The sequence below is a fragment of the Haemaphysalis longicornis genome, unplaced genomic scaffold, assembly GCF_048455015.1.
Source record: "Haemaphysalis longicornis isolate Haplotype H1 unplaced genomic scaffold, Haemaphysalis longicornis Haplotype H1 scaffold_7, whole genome shotgun sequence".
NCBI classification, from domain to species: Eukaryota; Metazoa; Arthropoda; class Arachnida; order Ixodida; family Ixodidae; genus Haemaphysalis; species Haemaphysalis longicornis.
This window is the reverse complement of record NW_027526422.1, coordinates 157,711,160-157,732,061: the sequence shown is the minus strand read 5'-3', so window position 1 is coordinate 157,732,061 and position 20,902 is coordinate 157,711,160. Positions and strand designations below refer to the sequence as shown.

Here is a 20,902-nt window from a genome sequence, read left to right as displayed (position 1 = left end):
TACACCGATATGTCCGTACACCGAAATTTCCGCACCGAAATATCCTGCACCGAAATGTCCTCGAGCCGTCTTGAGTTTTTCCGGTGCTCCCCGAAAAAATTCGCCTAGGAGCGTTTCTTTTGATTATCTTTATCTCCAGATAATATGCTGCCGGTGGTGTTAATATTCGTATAATATACGTAGTTCGATGTGAGTTTTAAATGTCTCACTTAATTTTGACCCAGGATTATCCTACACTATATTTTAATTTAAAAACCTAATTGTAACGGTAATGTAACGACACGTTCCAATTTTAGAAGGGGAACTGGAACGCGTTCCCTTCGCAATAAAGGAACTTGTAACGGGAACTCGTTTCAAAATTGGCAAGGAACGAGGAACGAGCTTTCGTTCTTATTTTGGAGGAACGTGTACAACACTGGTTCCACGTTCCGCTTGGCCCTCTCGTGGAGTAGGGCAACGTGGAACTCAAATGTTGTGAACTCCAGAGGGTCTGGAGCCCTCGTCAGGCACTCAATGACTTTAGCTCCTGCCCCTTCAGCAGGAATTGTAACAATGTCTGCTGAAAAATAGTCTTCTTCTTCTTCTTCTTCTATAAACGTCGTAGTAGGGTACCTCGATTAACGCGCGTCTCCGCCGTACGGCAGCGTTGTCAAAAGACACCGGACTTGGAGCAGTGGAAGGCGGTAAATTTAAATTGACTTGAGGAAACCTGCAGCGTGTTATCTTGATAGAAAAGGGGTGGGAGAGGATAACAGCATGAGATGTGAGGGGAAAGCGAATTGAATCATTTACTTGGTAGGAGCGCCAGTCGATTATAGTCTTTCCTTGACATTTGCGGGGAAAGAAGCAGATACGCGGCCATTTTTCTATTATAAAGCGGTTCGCCTCTAATTACCTTTTAAAAAAACGCTCTTCAAGTGTGTGGAAGTGGATTTGGAAGTGTTGGGGGGTCTTGATTGTTCACTTTGGATATCACTGTGTATGAGAAATATGCTAGAGTAGTGTCTTGAAGTTGTCATTTCAGAGCGCAATAACTTCTTGACAAAGCGCTGTCTTTCTTGCGTTTATTAGTTGTGTCGGTTTCTGTTGCGTTGTATGTAAATTCCCTCAGGTAGAGATCAATCATACTTGGGTAACACTTATGGACTACAAGGGTAGTTGCCGCTGCACATCATCTACGCAGGAGGCGGTTCCTCCGTGCGAGGAAACGCACGCCTGACTGCGAGTATTTTGAATATGACGCGAATTTTTTCAGTGTTTTTTAGACAATGTACTTTTAAAATACTGCCGCGGCGACAAACAAATCGCACCCGATGTGACGCATTAAGCGGAAAGCCCTTTCAAAACGCGCTCCCGCGCCGATATCGGGGACCATCGCTTCGGCGGAGTGACACACTGCATGAGATATTGCCGCTCTGAACTTGTACGCGAGTATACAGCGCTTTTTACATCAGTATTCCTAGCTCTAAAGTGTTTTTTTTTGTTATGCCTGTTTCCCTATATGCGACATTCAGCAAACGACAGGGGTCATTGAACATGAATTATCGCTGTGTGCTGATTTAATTATGAATCGCCATTAGTTAAGCAGCTTTATGCGACAATTGAACAGCTATGCTGAACTTTTGGTGCCTGTGCGCCATTATCAACAACAGCAACTTTCGTTTTACTGCCGTAGATCGCGGTCCGGCACGTCTTCGTTCGAAATTATTTGCATTTATCAGAAAATTTATGGTGGCTATATTTCCGAAGTTGAAAGCCAAAAACTTTGTTTTTCCGGGCTGTTCTTGGTGCATGAAACGCGCTTTTGAATGCCTAAAAGTTTGGTCTTTAGTAGTTGCGCTATTGGCTATTGAAAGGAATTCGGGAAAGCTTTGAAGAACTATGTCAACAAGAATAATTATATAAGCAACATTCAAAAAGTTGTGGGGAGCGCTTCGGCGCCCCTCGCCACGAGCTCTCTCCTCGGGCCCTCTCCGCCGCCGGTCACCCACCGGCCACGCATGGCCTCCAAGATTCCCCCGCGAACACTTTGCTGCCGCGGGACCTGGGGACGTCGGGCCCCGAGAGATGGCGCGAGTGGACGGGTAGGAACGGGCGGTGTGGAAGAAGAGCCGCGCGCGGGGACTCGGACTCGGGACAGAGAGTGATCTTGGCTGGTGTGTGTGTGTGTATGCCCGGACGGGCGACAGCGCGTTGGAGGATGTGAGTAAAGAGTTCTTTCACGCAACCGCAGTGTGCCTCATTCCTGGGCATGCCGTAGAGAGCAGGCCCACAAAGTGCAAGTTCGTACAAATAATGTGAAAGTTGCATACGTCATACCGGCGTTGTAATTCCATTTAAGCTAATGTCAATTGTCCACAAATATTAACAATTTTTGCGCTGTAAAAACAGCAACCACCAGTATTTATGCAGCCATTGTTATTCATATATTCAAGAACACTGCAGAGTTAGAAACTTACCTCTAATAGTAGCCCTAAGTTCATCTGTTAGTACGTCGAAAGTACCGTAGGAAGCTTTGCTTTCTGGTATAGCGTGCTTGCTTATCCACCCACCGCAAGCGTACGCGTAAAAATCATCGCACGGGTTGATGCAGGGGTCGATTGACTCGTTTATCTCCTTTGCTGAAAGAAGAATGATGGCAACACAGTGAAGGTTTCGCGACCCCTGCATAGTCCCATCGCGTTAAAGTATCCCTTCTTCATTGTTTGTTTCATTATTCCATAGGTGCTGCTTCTCCTGGATGAAGGAATTAACGAGAGCCGGGAATATGCTGACCATAAAAAAATAATGCTACCAAAGCTAACCGATCCTAAGGAACATTCTTTTGTCTGACGTGACTGCATGTGTAAACGCAAACATTAGCGGACCAAAAAATTCTGTTCAGTACTTGGTAAAACCTTTACACTTTATAATTACAATGAGTTCTAAACTTGGATTGGCTGGGAATAAAGAGGATGCTATCGATACCATAGTCAAAAAAGAGAACTTAATTCCCAATTTTTGTTATGTATCGGTTCGAGTTATAAATATATTCAAAACTACTGAAGTTCGATTCCGCAAGTCAGTTGACTAATAAAAACCCGCATTTCATAAACAAATAAATTTCAAGATCTGCTCAGCATTTTTATGTGACATCAGCATACAAGTTACAGTAAAAGAAGTTCTAAATGTGCGGCAATGGACCTTCTTGAGGTCATCAAACCATGGGTAGGTTTTCTTGGAGTTCGTTACAAATATTTGTAAGAGATCAAATGTGCACGTTGCAGTTAACGTCCTCTTAAAGGAATCGTGAAAAGAAAATGCATTTCTTTTTGCTTAATTTTATCTTCTTGAAAAACATTGCCAGATCATAAACCCCAAATATTCTCACAATTTATCGCTTCTGGAAGTTAGGAGACACCTTATAAATACTCGTTTTTTGGCGCACCGAAAGCGACCAGTCGCCCATCGTCGGTCGGCAGCGTAAATAGCAGTGATATCATGGTAAGAATATTTATGAGTTAAACGTCTTTGTGTAGATGATTTTCTAAAGCTGAAAGCCTGCCATCACCTTCACCATCATCATCAGCCTACTGAGGGCCACTGCAGGACGAAGGCCTCTCCCATTGACCTTCAACTTTGCTTTGCTCGAGTCCACAGTTCACCGCCCCCCCCCCATTTTTTTAGATGTGACTGCATCTCATTCACTCGCCTTGTCCATGCAGCGTCGGCGTTGTTGTCCGCCCCTCCCCCATTCTCCTCGCTGCGCGAGCTGCGTTCTCCGCCGCTCACCCCTCTCCTCTCCGATGCCCCTTTCTCGTCCACACCCCTCCCCTAAACTATAAAAAAATAATAGTTAGCGGCGCCCGGTTTCGATCCCACGACCCTGTGGGCGGAACGCGAGGTACATGGTGCTCTTCACACTGCGCCACAAAACCGAGACAGAATCAAATGCTACGAACGCGCCTTATATCCTTGACTCATTCAAACTACGTCAAGATGCTACTCATACAACGCATGATGCGGCAATGATTAACACTTGCAATAAAAGAAAAGAAGCTCCCACTTACAGCAACAATGATGGAGTAAAGGTCGTTGCGACAGCGAAGCCCCAAGCACACCACTTAGAGAGATTGACCAAGATGGGCCAATAAAACATAATAATAATCATAAAACATAATAATCATACGCGTTCCCGACACGTTTCACGCGATTTCAGAATCAACCCAACGGAAACACCAAGTGAATCCCACGATGCGTCGCATCTACACAGGGTTCCCCTCGCGGGGAGGTGGGCGCAATTTTTTATTTCATCGTTTCATCGGGGTAAGGGCCTTCCCCTTCCTCTAGAACCATCTCCTAGTGTACGCTGTTACTCTAATAGAAAAGCGGTGGTCGGTTCGCCCCACAAATGCTCAGCCCAAGTCCATTTCTTTTTCTATATTTAAATAATATCTTCTACTTTAATTTGTTCCCTGATTAAGGCAGCTTGTTTCCCGTCCCTAAAAGTTATTTCTAACGTTATCCGTTCCATGTCTCGTTGGCCCAACTCAGTTTGCTTTCTAGTGGTTTAGTAAGGTGCTACATTTCAGCTCTGCATGTCATCACCGGGAGTATGAACTGGTCGTATATATTTTTTTTTGAGTGGAAGAGGTAGCTTGCTTTTCATTATTTCCGACTGCTTTCGGAATGCTCCCCAGCTCATACCTGTTCTGCGCCGGGTTTCTTTCTCGTTGTTGAGGTCAGCACTAACCATCTGTTCGAGGTAGTTATAATCTTCTAATTATTCTACGGTTTCGTTTCGTAAGCTGGAGAGGACGTTTCGGGCATTCTTATTCGTGATTACTTTAGATGTATCCACATTTACGTTTAGCCGCACGGCCCTGCTTTCTGATTATGGTTCCTCAAACATTGTTTGTATGTGTTCTGCACTCCCACTCAGCGAGACTATGTCGTCGGAAAGTCTCAATTGGCTCAAGTGTGCGCCGCTTTTCGTAAATCCCGTGTTTTGTTTTCGTAACGCATTCTAAAGACACGCTGCGAATAGTTTGGCGAGATGGCATCTTCCTGTCTTACTCCCTTTCGGATCGTAAATTTATTGCTTCGCTTGTGGAGTACTGTCCTACCCGTGCATTCCTCATATATGTCGCCTAGAAGACTTACGTAGGTTTAATCTATTCCCTGGTTTTTGGTGATTCTAGAACGGCTGCGGTGAGTGCACAGTCCAACGCTTTCTCAAATGGGTTGAGAGTATTCTGGGGTTTTTCATATCACTTCACTGAAGACATGGATGTGTTCCATGGTTGACAACCCTTTCCTAAACCCAGCCTGCTCACTGGGACCTTGGGAATCAAAGCTGTCACCTAGGCGGCTGAGTATTGGTTTAGTAGACGGTTTGAAAACAATTCTTAGGAGGCTGATGAATTTGTAATTCCTTTATATCCAGGGAATCTCCCTTCTATTGAACTCCCCCTTTATAGGTTCTACAGCACCTTGCAGATTTGGTGGTTTAAAAATAATCCATTCTTTATTCTTTGCCACCAGCAGATTTATATCCATGTGGTCGGTGGCGCAAACGCTTCAGTTGTATGGTCACCGCTCTAGCAGAACCCGGCCCTGGTGGCTCTTTGTATGGTTTGTTGTCAGTTACCCTGCTTACGCTCACGTTGGTTTGGTGAGTTGTATTCGGTACCTTACCTTTATTTTTATCAAACGGCACAAGTCTCTCAACAAAAAGAAAGTCCCCCGCTTTCGGTTCGAACTTACGGCCTCAGGGATGGCCTGAATTGAAGCAGACACTCTATCCACCCGAGCATAGACGGAAAAAGGACGCGCGGAAGGAAACCGCCGTATAAATTCCTCCCGTATTTATATCCACGCACTGTGGTTTATTTTCATCATTCAAATCAACCCAGAGCGTTACCCTTTGACTTACACTTGGAGTCTTCTGCACTATGGCAAGGGTGAGCATATCCAATTAAACAAAAAAACCTTAACATCATTGCTTATTGGAGGACAGTATTTGACCTGCATGGTTCTGGGACTCGGCGATGCGCTGCATCACTGGTGGTCGCTGTGTTTTTTTAGATGCGACGCTGAGAGGAGCATCTCTTGCCGGCGGCCCTGTCCTTCCTGCGTCGTTGCGTCCGCGTCCGCACAGCTGCGTCTCTCCTGCGCTCACCCCCTCTCCTCTCGCCGTAATAGCGCGCCCTCTCCCCCAACATCTGTGGCGCGCGCAGTGAAGCGCGCTGTGCGCATGTGCAGCGTCCTCTTTCTCCGCGGTCTCCTCTCCTTCGGGCGCGCTGCGCATACAAGCGGAGTGCCGCGCTCCGGCCGGTCTTCCAGTCGACGGTCGTCCGCGCTAAGCTCTCTCTCTCTCTCTCTCTCTCTCTCTCTCTCTCTCTCTCTCTCTCTCACTCACTCGCATTACCCGACGATTGCTCACGCAATTCGAGTAATCGACCCAACGGAAACCCACAATGGAACCCCCTTCAGCGTCGCATCCCACCAGGGTTCCCGCGAGGGGAGGTGGGCTTAATTTTGTGCTTGAAGAGTAAATGACGGGTTGGTTTTCATTTATCGCTACTCGAAGTTGCTTCGATTAACATGTCATCGTAGTAATAGTCCATTTTATGCTGTCCGTCAATCTTGAGCGAGAAAACCGGCTAGCAGAATAAAGTTTAGATTTTGCAAGACAGCGTAAACAGTTTACAAACACCCAGTTTACTTTGAACGCGGTTGCTCCCGCCTGCGGAACTCGCCCACGTTGTTGACTAAACGTTCGACCATGTTGATCAGTCGCATCAGAGTATAGACATGTCCCCTTAATTTGCAGCACGAGTTTCAACATGGCAGCGGTGTTGTATCTTTGTGACTATTTCCGTACCCGCTCTATGAGGACATGTAGTGCAGAGAAGGGGGAGATTTCATTGGTTTCATAACATGACGTCACTATACGGCGTGAGGAAGGAAGCATAAGTTAAAGCATGAATGCATTTTTACAGCAAAATTTTGTACCCCTATCCCCCAACGGTTTTATCGCCGTTGGCAAAAGTGATCTCCGTGGGAAAAACGCTACGGCTCGAAGGCCTGAGACGTCGATCCAAGGCGTCAGGCTAATCTGACATACAGCACAGAGCTTAGCATACGTTTAGGGAAACCACAAAGGAAGCATCGAATCTGCATTATGGATGATAATGTTCCTGTGAACAAGGGGACCCCCCACACCCCCATAGGTTGCTGGTAAATTTTATTGTTTTCAGGATATTTTTGAAGGCTAGGCAGGATTAGCGTACCTGAATAGAGCAGTTCTTGCCCAATACGCCTACCGTACGTGCCAGGCTAGGCAGGATTTACTATTTGCCTCTTCTTTGGACAACCTACTGCTGCTGAAATGCTGTTTCACTCGTTATCTTTGAATCGCATTCGGAACTATGGCAGCCGCGCGAAGCCGCAGAGCAGAGAGGACAAGCTATGCCTTCGAGAGTTCAGTGAGAAGTATTGCCAGGTGAGTTGGTTCATATTACAAACATAAGATTTAGCGCAGCGAAACACACGGACGGGGCCAGGACTGTACGAAAGCTAACTCTCAAATGGATTTTTATCGAAAAGACGGCATGCATATATACATTCGGCGTAATCACACGCGTGTGCAAAACAACAAACAAACTCACAGGCATCCGGTGAGGGCACACATCAAAAAACATCCCGAAAGTTATCAAGGAATGCACACTCTTTTGCGTAGATTAGCAGCGATGGCGCGCTCATGAAGTTGTCTCCTTTTCGCTTGATGTAGAAGGCTTCTGCTACTTCACGTGCCGTGACGTCCCGACTTCGTTTCAAAATTTTTGTTTTGTCCAATTCGGGTACAGTGACATTATTCGCAGTAGGACGGCAAGTGTGATCCCCTACAATTTTTTCATGGGGAGGGCGTGTTCTCCTAGTCACTCATTCACATATCGACATCGGCCTACGAGAGTTAGCCGACTAAAATGAATAAACAACAAGGCGGCGGTGCCCATGAACCATCGCAGCGCTAACAAATGGCACGTAATGCGACGTATGTCACGTAATCATGGCGGCGGCACGGAAAAATAGGAAGAAAGAGGGGCGGTACACTGCAACCTTATCTAATGACACTAGTCGAACGCAACCAACAAGCCCACCGGGACGACGAACTCACATGTGAAGCCCTCCTCCATCACCATTTGTGGTGGTCTACAACAGCTTTGCTTGACATGCGCTTTTGCAGGGCGGGATAGCGAACGATGTTTTCCTGTTTGCCGATATCGTGCAATGAAACGGCTATGTATACTTTGTTTTTCAGTGGCCTAGTTTTAAGGCCCCACACAGCACAATTTTTGAAGTCTTTTAAAGACCCCTTTACTGTAATTGTTAACATCGTGTCTTATGTATGCTAAATTGGACGCCCAGGTTCACTCTGAACCGTTTAAATTTAAAATACAGGTATGGTATATCCTACCCTAGATGTGCATATTTTAAAAATGTTTTCATCTTTATTTGAGCGAAAGATTGGGGAAATGGCTACCCCAACAACGTGAGTTTGACAAATCAGTTTCCATCTTAAAAGGATGGATCTAAACAACTTGGAAGCGATTTTGTCAATACTGAAGCTGGTCGTGGAGAAAGAGGCTGCTAGTTGACACATGCATAAATCCCGTATAGTTACATTTCACAAGAAGTGCACTTCCCGAAACAAATTGTACGGGGACTGTGAAATGAGTAAGCAAGATGACATGAATATTTAATACTAAAGAGGCATTTCTTAGTTTTAAGGCTTGGAGGGGGACGTGCTTGTGGTTCTTCCGAAGCAGCCGTTAAGGATATATGTACTATTTCTATACAACTTTGTACATTGACCGGAGTTTTAAATTGTTTCAGTAACTTGAAGCATCAAAACTTCCTTCGTTTACATTGTGGTGCAGCCAGAACATAAGGTGCGACATATTTCTTCAGCTGCGTAAAAGACATTCCGATATTATTGTGTGAGTTTTGTGACCAGTGGAAATTTAGGATGCGTTTAAATTGTGTTAAAGCTCTCAGACAAAAGCTTTCAATGCGTAGCTACATAGAATGCACAATATATACTTATATATATATACAAGTATGAGTACGGCCAACACTTTTGGTTTTGGAGGTAGAAAGCCACATTGTATATTTCGTTAATAGACGTGAACTGGAACCTTAGAGAAACTTCAGAATTAATAATGCAAAACGGGGTACCTTTTTGAAGACACACAGACGAATTACAGATGTTGTAGCTCTCTGAAAGACAAAAGGTATGCGTAAATATAGCGGAAAACAATAGATGCGCTTTTCACGAACCAGTACTCATCGGTTTATTAGTATATCAGAAACTACTCTTAACAAAAAGACAGGCGTAAAAACCAACTTACATGTGCCTTCATTCAGTGTGCGTACTGATTAGAAGTGCGGCACCAGTTGTAAGATTGCTCTGGTTATGTTTGCTAAAATACAAGATTACTTACCGGGTTGTTTTTTGTCATCGAATGAATACGATCTATTACAATTGCAAACTTTTTTTGTCGGCTTTTGTTGCCCCAGACACATTGTCTGAGCAGTAAATGCACCGCCCATATTATAATTTATTTTGGGCCTGAAGAACGCAAAAAATTATATTGTTGCGCCCGTGCGACGAGGTCCTTGACCCATGCATAAATGCGCAGATATGGTATGCTTCCGCCTGAGATTCACAGCTCGCGGCCAAAAGATCCAAGAAGCTCGAACCATTGAAGGTGAAAGTGGTGTCATTTTCAGGTCACATTACGTCTCTTCTGCGTACCTCGACGGGCAATAAATTACTGTACTGGCATCATGCTACCATGGCTCGACGGACCCCTCAACAGGCTAGGCACCCTATCAAAATACATTACCTGGCTCCTCAATACTTCGATATACTGTCGGAGTATTACACAATTGCAGAAAATTCCCTTCTGCGCTACCCGCACCCTCCAACCACTGCTAAGCCGAAGTGACAACCTTACACCAGCTGCCACTTTATTTCAACTCTAATCCCACTTTACTTCAGACAATGTACTCCACATTTTGCCCTGAACCCACCGTCTGCCCCCTGCCATGCACCCTCTACAACATGAAATGGGGATGCCACAACACTCCGCCTCAAACCCCTTATCCCCACCTTCCCCCCCCCCCCCCCCCCCCCGATATCGCATTTAGTGCTAGCTGTTCGTAAGGAAAGGGACGGCCGGTAAAGCACAGGGAAAGCTCGGCTAAGGCGCCTTCACCGAGAGCCCGCCTTCACGCAGCGCTTGCGCAAATGACAGTTAAATGTATCTCTCCCCCAAAAATTTGAGCGTGGCAAATTAGTGCAAAAGTTTATTTGTTTTGCCATTTTCAGCGATAGCGCACTCACCGTTAAAGATTATGCAATCCAGCATGCATGACTTCCTTTTGCCGTCTCTCACACGACAGGACCTCAAGGGATTCTGGATTATCTAAATACACTTCGGGCGTTACAGCTATTTCATCAAGCAAAGGTCACATGCTGTTCGAAACACCTGACGTATAAACGCATGAGAAGTTGCACTCGCAACAATCCTACCTCGCAGTGATGCCAGCCGTAGGTGGACTTAACAAATCGTGCTTTTTAAATTTCCTTGTTCAGAGAAAAAATGCCCTTCATCCTTACGGTGGTTCAGTATTTAGCACGAGTGTGATTGTTGGAAAATAGAACTATCCCGTGTTAACCGCGCTTTTTTTGAAAGAGTAGCTAGAAGAACTCGAGAACTGAATGCTGTGAGTGCACGTGCACCAGACACAGGCTTAGCTATTCGAACAGGTATGTTACTGATAATAAACATATTTAATTTGAACAAAATAAGCCCCACAGGAGGATGGTGGATGTGTCCCATTTGTGCTATGGATGTAGCACATTCAGTTGCACGAGAGGAAACGCAGAAACGAGGGCTGTTTTAACAAGAGAAGAATACGTCTGTAGCTTGCCTTACGTGGCGATTACGCTAACTTGCCATCAATAAGAATGAAAAGAATCGCCGGGAACAGCTTTATGGGTATCCAATTTTATTGACAATACGGGATAAGCCAGGGTAGGTTCTGCATAAAACTGCTAAGTAATTGTATTGTGAATCTGATCTTCATGAGGCTGCAGTTTCCAGAAAAAAGCGGCGAAGTTCTCTTTTGTGCATTGAGTATCCAACGGGAGAGAGAAGAGAGATGAAAGGGAACGAACGTAGAAGGAAGTGTTGAATTAAAGATGTAAATGGAAGAAGGGGAGCCCAAGATAGCTAGGTAAGAGCTGAGGAAGGCCGGTATTGAGAAAATATGCTCAAGAGAGTACATTTATGCTTAAGAAGTTCTCCACAGCGCAGAGGCGACCAGTTATGACGTAACAATAGGGCGCCGCAGTGCATTCACCTAGGACGCCATTAGGGAGTTATGCGCTGAAGGCGAACAGCGGTAGCATAACCAGAAGTACGGCACTGCATGAGAAAAGGTATGTCTGCCATAGAAGAAATATGGTATTAGAATACATGGATGTCTCTGAAATTTGTTGTCTGATAGGGCACAATCCAAACACTCGCCGAGGTGGCTTAGATTTTGCATCAGGGGTGCCACAATCCTCGGTGACATTTCATTTTAAGAAGTTAGGCTGCTATTTCGAATGAATAATCTTAATCCTTATTTATTCGCATCAGTACATGAGTGTTCGAAAAAGTATAAAATATTATTGAACTATACTCTGAAATACGTTTTCAATACGGTTTAGAAATGTTGTCAAGGACGCTGTGCGCATCAGGTTTTTTTTTTTTTGCGTAGCATTTTTGTCCAGTATCCCCACAGCCAGGACCGTGCAACGCTCTGCATTTCCGAAAAAGTGCAGATTTGGCGGACGCAACAGCCGTAGTCGTTGTGATAGAGCAAATGGGCATAATCGGTCGAACAGAATTAAAGAAAAACACCAAAATAAGGAAAATAGATAAAGTTGCATTTTCGGAAAAAGTATCTAGAAAAACAAAAAAAATGTGTACCCTATATGTATAGTCTCCCACCAAAACCCAAGCATAAACAGAAAAGTGTGCAAGAGGCGTTCGAAATAAGAATAAAAAATATAGAAAATAGCGAAACCGTGTACCGGCCTGGTTTCCCACAAAAACTGCACATTTGGCGGAAATACCCCCTGTAATTGTTATAATAGGGTACTTGGAGGTAAATGGTGGAACAAAATATAAGGAAGACCAATAGAAAAAAAAATTACAAAAATGATCTGAGTATCTAAAAAATGGACACTATAAAACTCCCACGAGAACTGAAGTATAAACAAAGAAATATCTGTTGAAAACGTTCACAATAGAGATAAACATTAGCGAAAATGGCGAACAACGATGTAATGCCCTGCTGTTTCACAAAGATGCAGTTTTAGCGGAAATATTACTTGTAATGGTTATAATAGCGTAACTGGACATAACTGGTAGAACAGAATGTTTTCAAAAACAATACAAATAAAAAAGTATATAAGAAAGAAAGTTTCAGAAAACTGTTCACGCAAATAAAAAATACGCACCTTATACATCTCACAAAATTCCGAGATTAAACAAAAAAGCCATCATCGCCATTTTCCCCATTTTTTCCACTTAGAACAGAAGAAACAATTGGGGTAAATGGCGATGATGGCGAAAACGACGAAATGTGTGCAACGCCCTGAATTCCCACAAAAGTGCACATTAGGATAAAAAATACCTGTAGTCGTTATAAAGCGTATATGATGATAATTGGTAGGAGAGAATATTCAACAAGCAAACGACGAGAAAATTAAAAAAAAACAAATTTCAACAAGAACTTCACGATAAAATAGAAACATTGCGTCTGTGACCTCTGCTCCCAAAACACAAGAACAAATAAAAAAAAGTCCGCGAAAGACGTTCAAACGAAGAATAAAAATGGCGAAAATGGCGCGAAACAGTGTAACGTCTTGCATTTCCGCCAAAATGCAGATTTGCAAGAAAACGCCTGTAATCGTTATCATAGCGCAAATAGAGGAACTTGCCGAACACAATTTAAAAGCAATAAACAAGAAATTAGGAAGAAAATGTTATTAGCCCAAAAAAGACCTCTCAAAATTAAAAATAGGCATTTTATAGATCTCCCCCAAACCCGAAGAATAAACAAAATAATCGGCAAAAGGGTGTTCAATGTATGGATAAAAAAGTTTAGGAAACTCACACTAATGCATAAAATTGGAAATAGTGAAACTGCGCACAACTTTTGCGACCATTACGACGGTTTAGGTCCACCATTGCAGCCGATTTGGTTCTTCTTTGCTGCCGCAACGATCTTTACACCATCATGGTTGCTATAATAGTAAACGTGTTTCAATTTTATGAAACTGATAGTCATTGGGCACATACTTTGGAGGGGCGTATGCTATGATGCATCTTTCTCGTTCCGAGAAAGTGTTTCCACGGTTACAGCGAACGGTGGAGTTTTTTGGCCAATCTTTACAAAAGTCCCTAAGCGGGTATGCTTGGCCCGACAAATGTGAGCCAGGGGATGCTGGCGATCGCTGCGAGGCACGCACACACGGCCGCTAGGAATTTTCTTCGTTTTGTTAACTACCCGGCGTTCGCCGTGAGGCCCACGCTCACGTGCGCGTGCTTAGCAATTTCTAGGTATATTTAACTGCGGCCACGAAAATTACGATTTCTTAAACACCTTCGGTTTAAATAATGGCAAAAATGAAAAAAAAAATCTCCGTAATGCCCTTAATGTCCACAAAATCACAGATCACCTTCGGTTTAAATAATGGTGAAAATGAAAAAAAGTCTCCGTAATGCCCTTAATTTCCACAAAATCACAGATTAAAAAAATAACCTGTTCTCGTGATAAGAATAACGGAGATAAGGGGTTGAGCAGGATTTTGAAAAACTAGCAAAAAAGAATAATAGTTAAAAATGTTGGCAAACTTTTCTAATAACCTTCGAAATATACAAGTTCGCACTGTAGCTGTATGCAAGTATCTGGCATCTTGATATCGCTCGACCTAAAATGAACTGCGCATGTCGAATATATTGCAAAGAAGGCTCTCAGTAAGTTATTTTTTCTGAAGCGAAACTTTTGTCGTTCGAAACCCCCAAAGCAAACGTTCTAGCTTATGCCATGCTCATCCGTCCAATCCTGGAATATCCTAATGATGCCTGGTTCCTTTCACGGACAAAAATTGATTGATTGTAGGGTTTAACGCGCCGACGCAACGCAGGCGATGAGGCGCGCCGTAGTGGAGGGCTCCGGATTAATTTTGACCACCTGGGGATCTTTATCGTGCGCCGAAATCTCGTACACACGGGCGTTTTTGCTTATCGCCTCCATCAGAAAAGCGACCGCCGCGGCCGGGAATCGAACCCGCGACCTCGTGCTCAGCAGCGCAACGCCTTAGCCACTGAGCCACCGCGGCGGGTCACGGACACAAATATACGTGCTTGTAAGAGTACAACCGAAGGCAGTTCGTTTTACCCATAATTGTTATGAGCGTACCAACTCATCTACTGCTCTTTTGCTTAAGAGCTGATCTGCCCACTCTTGCAAGCCGCACCGAGCTTCATCGTAAACTTAAGGAATTCAGAGAACTTTCTGCAATTCATAGCATCCTTATTACGTTTGTCTTTATAGTGTGAGTTGTTTACAGCCAATTTTTGGTATTTTTTTAAAATCCTGTCACAGCAATTATCTCAGTTTACGCTATTCTAACAACTACAGGTGGGACTTTCGCGGCATGTGCATTATTGTGAAAAAGCAGGGCGTTATGCGGTTGGCTATTTTAAGTATTGTTATATTTTCCTTATTTCCTTTGTTTTTCGTAATTCATTTCAGCAAATTATTACCGTTTACGCTATCACAGCGACTACTGGTAGAACTTCAGCGAAATCAGCATTACTGTGGAAATGCAGGGCGTTATATAACGTTCACCATTTGAAAAAAAAAATTGTTTTATTATTTTTATTTTTTTTGTTTTCAAAATTTTGTTCGACGAATTATCTCCATTTCCGCCATTATAACGATTCCTGGTGTGACTTTCGCGAAATCAGCATCGTTCTCGAAATGCAGGGAGTTACACGGTTCGCAAGTTCCCGCTGATTTTTATATTAATTTATTTTTGTTATTTTCAAAATTTGGCAAACAAATCATCTCAATTTAGGCTATTATGACGATTACAGGTAGAACTTTTGCGAAATCTGAACAATTGGGGAGATGCCGGGCGTTGTACCGTTCGAAATTTTCCTTATTAACACGAAAGTGTTTCATGCCGGGTCACGCTGCGGGGCCCGGTTCGGAGCCCATGCCCTCTCGCCGCAACGGGAGGTACGGGGCGCTCTTTCCACTGCGCTATGAAGAGAAACATGAGCAGCTCTACGAACGCGCCTCATGTGCTTCCCTCTGTCTTATTCAGATGATGCTGCCGCCTAGGACAGGCCAAGTGAAGTACCGCATCATGACGTTAATGAGCGCCGATAGTCGGCGTCTCGATGTCCGTGCCTTCGTGTACAGGGGACGCGCGTGAATTGAGGCAAGGCTCCGCTGTGGCGTTGTTCCCATGACCATTGTGTTTCAAGCTGCTATTTCTGTGCATGTTATGTTTAGTTTTGTTGTCACGAAATAAACCAATTTTTTTGGTTGTTTCTTTTCTGTCGGCATAACTTCGTCTGGCAGGGTCAGGCTCGCGATCCCTTCGCACATGAAGGAGGTTCCTTTGAAATTCTACTGCTCCTGTAAAGGCACCTTTCACTTTCGTGTTTTACTGATTCCTATGACGGAGGAATGAACCACAATTTTTCATATATATTTTTAATTTTTGTTTTCCGAAATTTCGTTCGAGCTAATATCTTAATTTAGGCTACTGTAGCGATGATAGGCGGAATTTCCGCGACATCTGCATTATTGTGGAAGTGCAGGACGTTATACGGTTCGCCATTTTCCGTTATTTTTATATATTTGTCTTATTTTTTTCAAAGTTTGTTCGACTAATTATCTACATTTACGCTATAATAAGGAATAGATTTGCAAGATTCGCGAATTCTACGTGAATGCCAAAATGCAAGGCGTTACATTTTCCTGGCTCTGGGGGCACTCGGCAACGAAATCTACGCATTAAAATCAAATTTTCACAAAAGTACCATGATAAAGTCTGAAATACGCGCCTTATATATCTCCAGCAAAAACAGAAGAAAAAAACAGAAAAGTCCGCGAAGAACTGAGAAACGCGTACAGAAGCCGACCGTTTTTTTTTTTTTGGACTCCAGAAATTCGGACTTGCTGAATTTTTCGGACTTTTTCCGAAGAACAGCCAGTCCTCCCATGCGTAATGTATATTGATACCAAATATGTCGGACAAAATAAAGCCAAAAGTTCGATTTGCCGGACGGAATGTCTTGCAACAGAGCAACGGTGCGACTACACGAGTACACAATTTTGAATCCTAAGTCACCTGACTAGCTTCTGATTGAATGGGGATTGGCTTGACTCCCGCCAAAGTAACAAACGTTGATGTTGGAGACCGTCACATTCCATGTAGTCTGTGGAGGAACCGATTTTGAAAGCCGGAAACGGGTTCTAAGTGGTCTGTTTTTTTTTTTCAGTCACACACGCTGACTATCATAAGGTTTGTCCTGTGTCGCGCGTCGAGCCCGCTGTTCTTTTACATCGTTCGGTAGCGATTGGGGTGATTGTTGTTCACGGAATTTACCCCATCGCCTGTGCACTGTGCGTATCATGACAAGGATTGTCTTGTGTCCCTTCAGTGTTAAGGTTAGCACAATGTTTTTGCGTCTTGCGGAGTTTTCGGACTGCTCTTTTAATGGGAGTAATTTTATTTCCCTTCCAGGTCCGAGAATCGGTCGGCTATTGTACATGAAAGCGTAAATGCGCTGACTCTGCAGTATGTCTTACTTCTACGTAAAAAAAAAAAAACGAAAACTGAAGTAAACGCTCGTGCTCGTTATAATTGTATATAGTTACGTCAATGTCGAAAAGAAACAAACTAAAACTGAAAAACAATCAGATATTCTAACATCTCTCCTGTCTTATAGCTATATTTGGCTGTCAAGGGTTGACACCCGACACAAGCGGCATAAACATGCTGCATATTAGTGGACAATTCTCTGCATTTCTGTACATATTTTTTTGGTGGTGTGGTTTATTGTGGGCGAGAATTCCTCCACGATAAAAATAATATCGAGTGCAGTATATTTAGTATCCCACAAACCAGATAGAGAGTGCTTTAGCGCAACGGTTACAGGAAATTGTGCAACGATGCTACTTGAAGGTGTTTATAGGGCGAAAGCCTTTGCTTTTCATCTGAGTAAAAACGCGGGCTTGTAGCTTCGGTTTGCGTAACAAAGAGCAACCGTTTCGAAGGCTGACCGTAGCACGAGGCGTTCTATTACACGCGGTGTTTGTTATATAGCTTGAGTTCAATGGTAAAAGCCGTCGGCTGGCTTCAATGCCCATAATGAAAACCAGAAAGATTACTCAATCGTAGGCGTTCCGCAGCACGACGTTTCCCAATTACGGAAATCTAGTACGGTAGAAAGGGCGGTGGCCTTCGAGGCCAGTACACCGAAGATAAAGGAAGCGGAAAAACAAGGTACGAAATTCAACATCGCCTCTTATTCCACCACGGCAAAAACAAGCAGCGGCGCAAAGAATAGGTTTCGGTAGAGTAAAGGTAGATCGCCTTGTAAGACGCCTGAAGTGGCAAAGCCCTTCGATGACGCCTGGCGTAAGGAAGGCGTCCCAGGCGTTGTAGTGGACATTCCTGGTTTAGTCTTCCCAAAGCACAAGAAGAACTTAAGCCTACTAGGACTTTGCAAACTATTTTGTATGGCCTTCGGATTCTCTTTAATTTTGCTTAATTCCTGCGCTCAATCGAAATCTGGTGACCGTTCTCGAAGCTATTCCGCTGGGGTTTAAATGGTATTTGTCCAAGCGCTGCGGCGTACCATTTGGCGACTTTGACGCACACGTCAAATTATCTGACTGATTTTTTGTAGCGGTTTGTTTTGCAAATGCAATGTTGGAGTCCGAATTCACGTCGAGTAATCCGCCTGTGACTTTTAGCTTACCCACAATCTCACATTGTGATGTTCGAGGGAGCGTAAGGCCCTGTTGTGCGCAGCAGGGTCGCAAATGTTTGCAAGAGGAATCGAATTCTTACAATGACGTCATCATTCTTTGATTAACTTCTAAATATTTTTGCGACGCATCTTAGAGACAGACAAAGACACGCCTCAGCTTAGGTTTGGTCGTATCATGTGCTGGAGAGACCAATTCTCCGAACATTTTGCCTTCAACCATATTGTCCCGCCAGCAATAATCTCCCGTGGGCACCCTATTAGCACGCGGTCATCACCAAACTCGCACTCCCTTCAAGCCGGGATTTCTACCTAAAGCTTGGGATTCCAATCACTTGAACGTGCATTTTCACTAAATTACACATCAATGGGAACCACTGTGAAGATCAGCAGAGCGGAAATAGATCTTCGGGCGTGAAAGTATGCGTCCTTTGTACGGATGATCTGCTCATTGTGGGGTTTAACGCACGGACGCTGGACCTGGCCTGTGAGCCATGCCGCACTAAAGTGCTCCGGATTGTTTTGACCACCTGGTATCCTCAAAACGAACCAAAATCTCGATAACTGGGTGTTTTCGCCGTTTGTCTTCGTCAGAAAATCAGTCACCGTGGTCGTGAGTAAAACCGCGTAACTGCCATGGGGTCAGCAGCACAGCGCCTTAGTTACTGAGCCACTGAGGCTGGTAGGTAGGACCAGTGTCGAAGCCTGGGAGAAAAAAATATTAAGTTCAGAGCACTTTAGGGGCTCGCCTTGTCGTCGCAGCTCGTTCGCTGGACCCAAGTAGAGCCACATGGCGTTACGTTGCAGCGGCTGTCGTAGCGGCGTAACCTAGAGGCTTCAAAAGCCAATCGGGTTTTATAGACATAAGCGATAGAAAGTCGTGAACCACTGGCGCTTGTCCTAGATCTCCCTATTGCTTAGCGCAAAGAAAACAGTAGGTGGATTTATGGCAATATATGTAATTAATGGGCATCGCCTGCGTTCGTTTTCTTATGAACGCTCGTTGGGTTGATTTTTACGGGAGTATGCGAAGAAAAAAAAAAACTGGCAGTGAAACGCCTGCTCGTGAATGCGGAAAAGCCAGCACAAAAAGAACCCAACCTCCACTGGCGCAGTTTCAGGCACGGTGCGCGCGAGCTTTGCGAAGGCGGTAAATTTGAATTGCATGGGATGGTAGATGTGATCGGATAACGGCGCTACAGCCCATTATGGCGAATCACTGCTCTCCGACAGATTTCACATTGAGTGGAACGGCTTTAATTTTTGCCTACACTTTTCACCCAATGTATGGGTCATTTTTGCATCGAGCTTCAAAAAGCTTCAGTGGTCATCCACCTTCACTGAGTACAACGACTCATTATTTTCTTGTATTGGTTTTTAAAATTCTTTCCAAGACCAAATCACCGGCCTGTCGTGCTTCTCCCCTTTACTCGTTGAATTGATCCTCCTTTCTGACTCCTATTCGACCTATTTTTGCAATTTTCCTTGGTTTCCCATTACTGTAATCTTTTACGTTTTTTTCGAGTTGTTACTCTCAGCCTTTGCCAATTCAACATATCTGAGTGCACATCTGGTGTGCGCTTCCCTGTAGGTTTATATTGAGACATTTTTTGCCCATACTTTAAGTAAGCACATTATCATACATGATTTTTTTAATGTTGCGTACAGCTGTGCCCTGGCGTTAGCAGCACTGCAAAAAGATCATCATTTCGCGAGTATCGCTTCGGTACGGATGCCTGCCTAAAAAGTTGATCCGACATTTTTATAGAAATCCCGGCCTCTAGATCTGCCTGGAGATCTTGGCACTAAAAAAGCCTGCGTTTCCGCCCAAAAAAAAGTGGCTGCCACGCACAAACGGATATTGTTGTAGTTGCTCGTACACAACAAGATGTTCAGGATAATTTCCGCACGTTGGCTGTGCAAGAATTACCAGAGAGGATAAGGTTCCTAGTCGCAAAAGTTGAAGAACTTTCGGAAAGTTGGAATTAATGAAAATTCTGGACATTTAATCTGTTATTCGAACAGGCAGATAAGATATCAGTGTGGCTGAAGGGTGTGCGTTGGCGTTTGCATAGGAAAAGTCCAATCCGCACTGACCAGTGTGTTCTAAGTACCGAGCGATTTTATAGATACCGATTCGAATGGTTGGCATGGGTTGGTAGTACTGCTGCGTTTTGTGCCAGCAGTCGCAGTTCACACCGCGAGTGAAGCCAAGATAGCGCATTTGAGAATTAAACAGCAGCCCCACCACTCAGAGCACGTCGTCTCTGCAGAGGGATTTCTCGCCGCACCGACTTCTGAAGGCTTTCCTTGCGGGCGTGGGTCCTTATCTACAAGCCAACACTACCGTCACAACTACCGTAAAAGCAGCCATTGCTCTACGAGCTACTGTAGCTTAATGCTACTTCAACACCCTCACTTACTCACAAGATGGCTGCCACTAATTTCTATACGTCCGTTTTGTTCCCACAGTCTTCCGTGTCCTTCATGCTCTCCCAGTGCCCCCGAAACTCACCTCATCGAGGCTCATGGGCCAGTTAACCTCACCAGAAATGACGTGACCTCCACCCCTGGCTGCGACCACACCCGCCAAGCCATGTATGGTTGGAAGGCCCGACGTCCGAATGTGCCCATAGCCCCCCTCTGGTTGCTTAAAAACTACCGTCGCTGCAGCAAAAGATATCATACGCCTCATTCGCAACCCACCCGTAATGAAAGCGCTACCCTCTGAAAATAAAAATTAACTCATCTCCTTACCCTGCCTTTTTTAAGAAACGTAC

General features: G+C 44.3%; 1 protein-coding gene across 2 annotated transcripts in view; it reads right to left on the bottom strand.

Annotated features, from left to right (window-relative positions):
* Window positions 1-20,902, bottom strand: part of LOC144147164 (neprilysin-1-like) — a 116,573-nt gene that overhangs the window by 92,199 nt on the left and 3,472 nt on the right. For both annotated transcript variants that reach the window (XM_077679233.1, XM_077679234.1), the window contains exons 3-4: window positions 9,223-9,264; window positions 2,460-2,621 (exon numbers count right to left, since the gene is read on the bottom strand). In XM_077679233.1, the coding sequence (XP_077535359.1) occupies window positions 2,460-2,621; window positions 9,223-9,264 (204 nt within the window). The remainder of the gene's footprint in view (window positions 1-2,459; window positions 2,622-9,222; window positions 9,265-20,902) is intronic.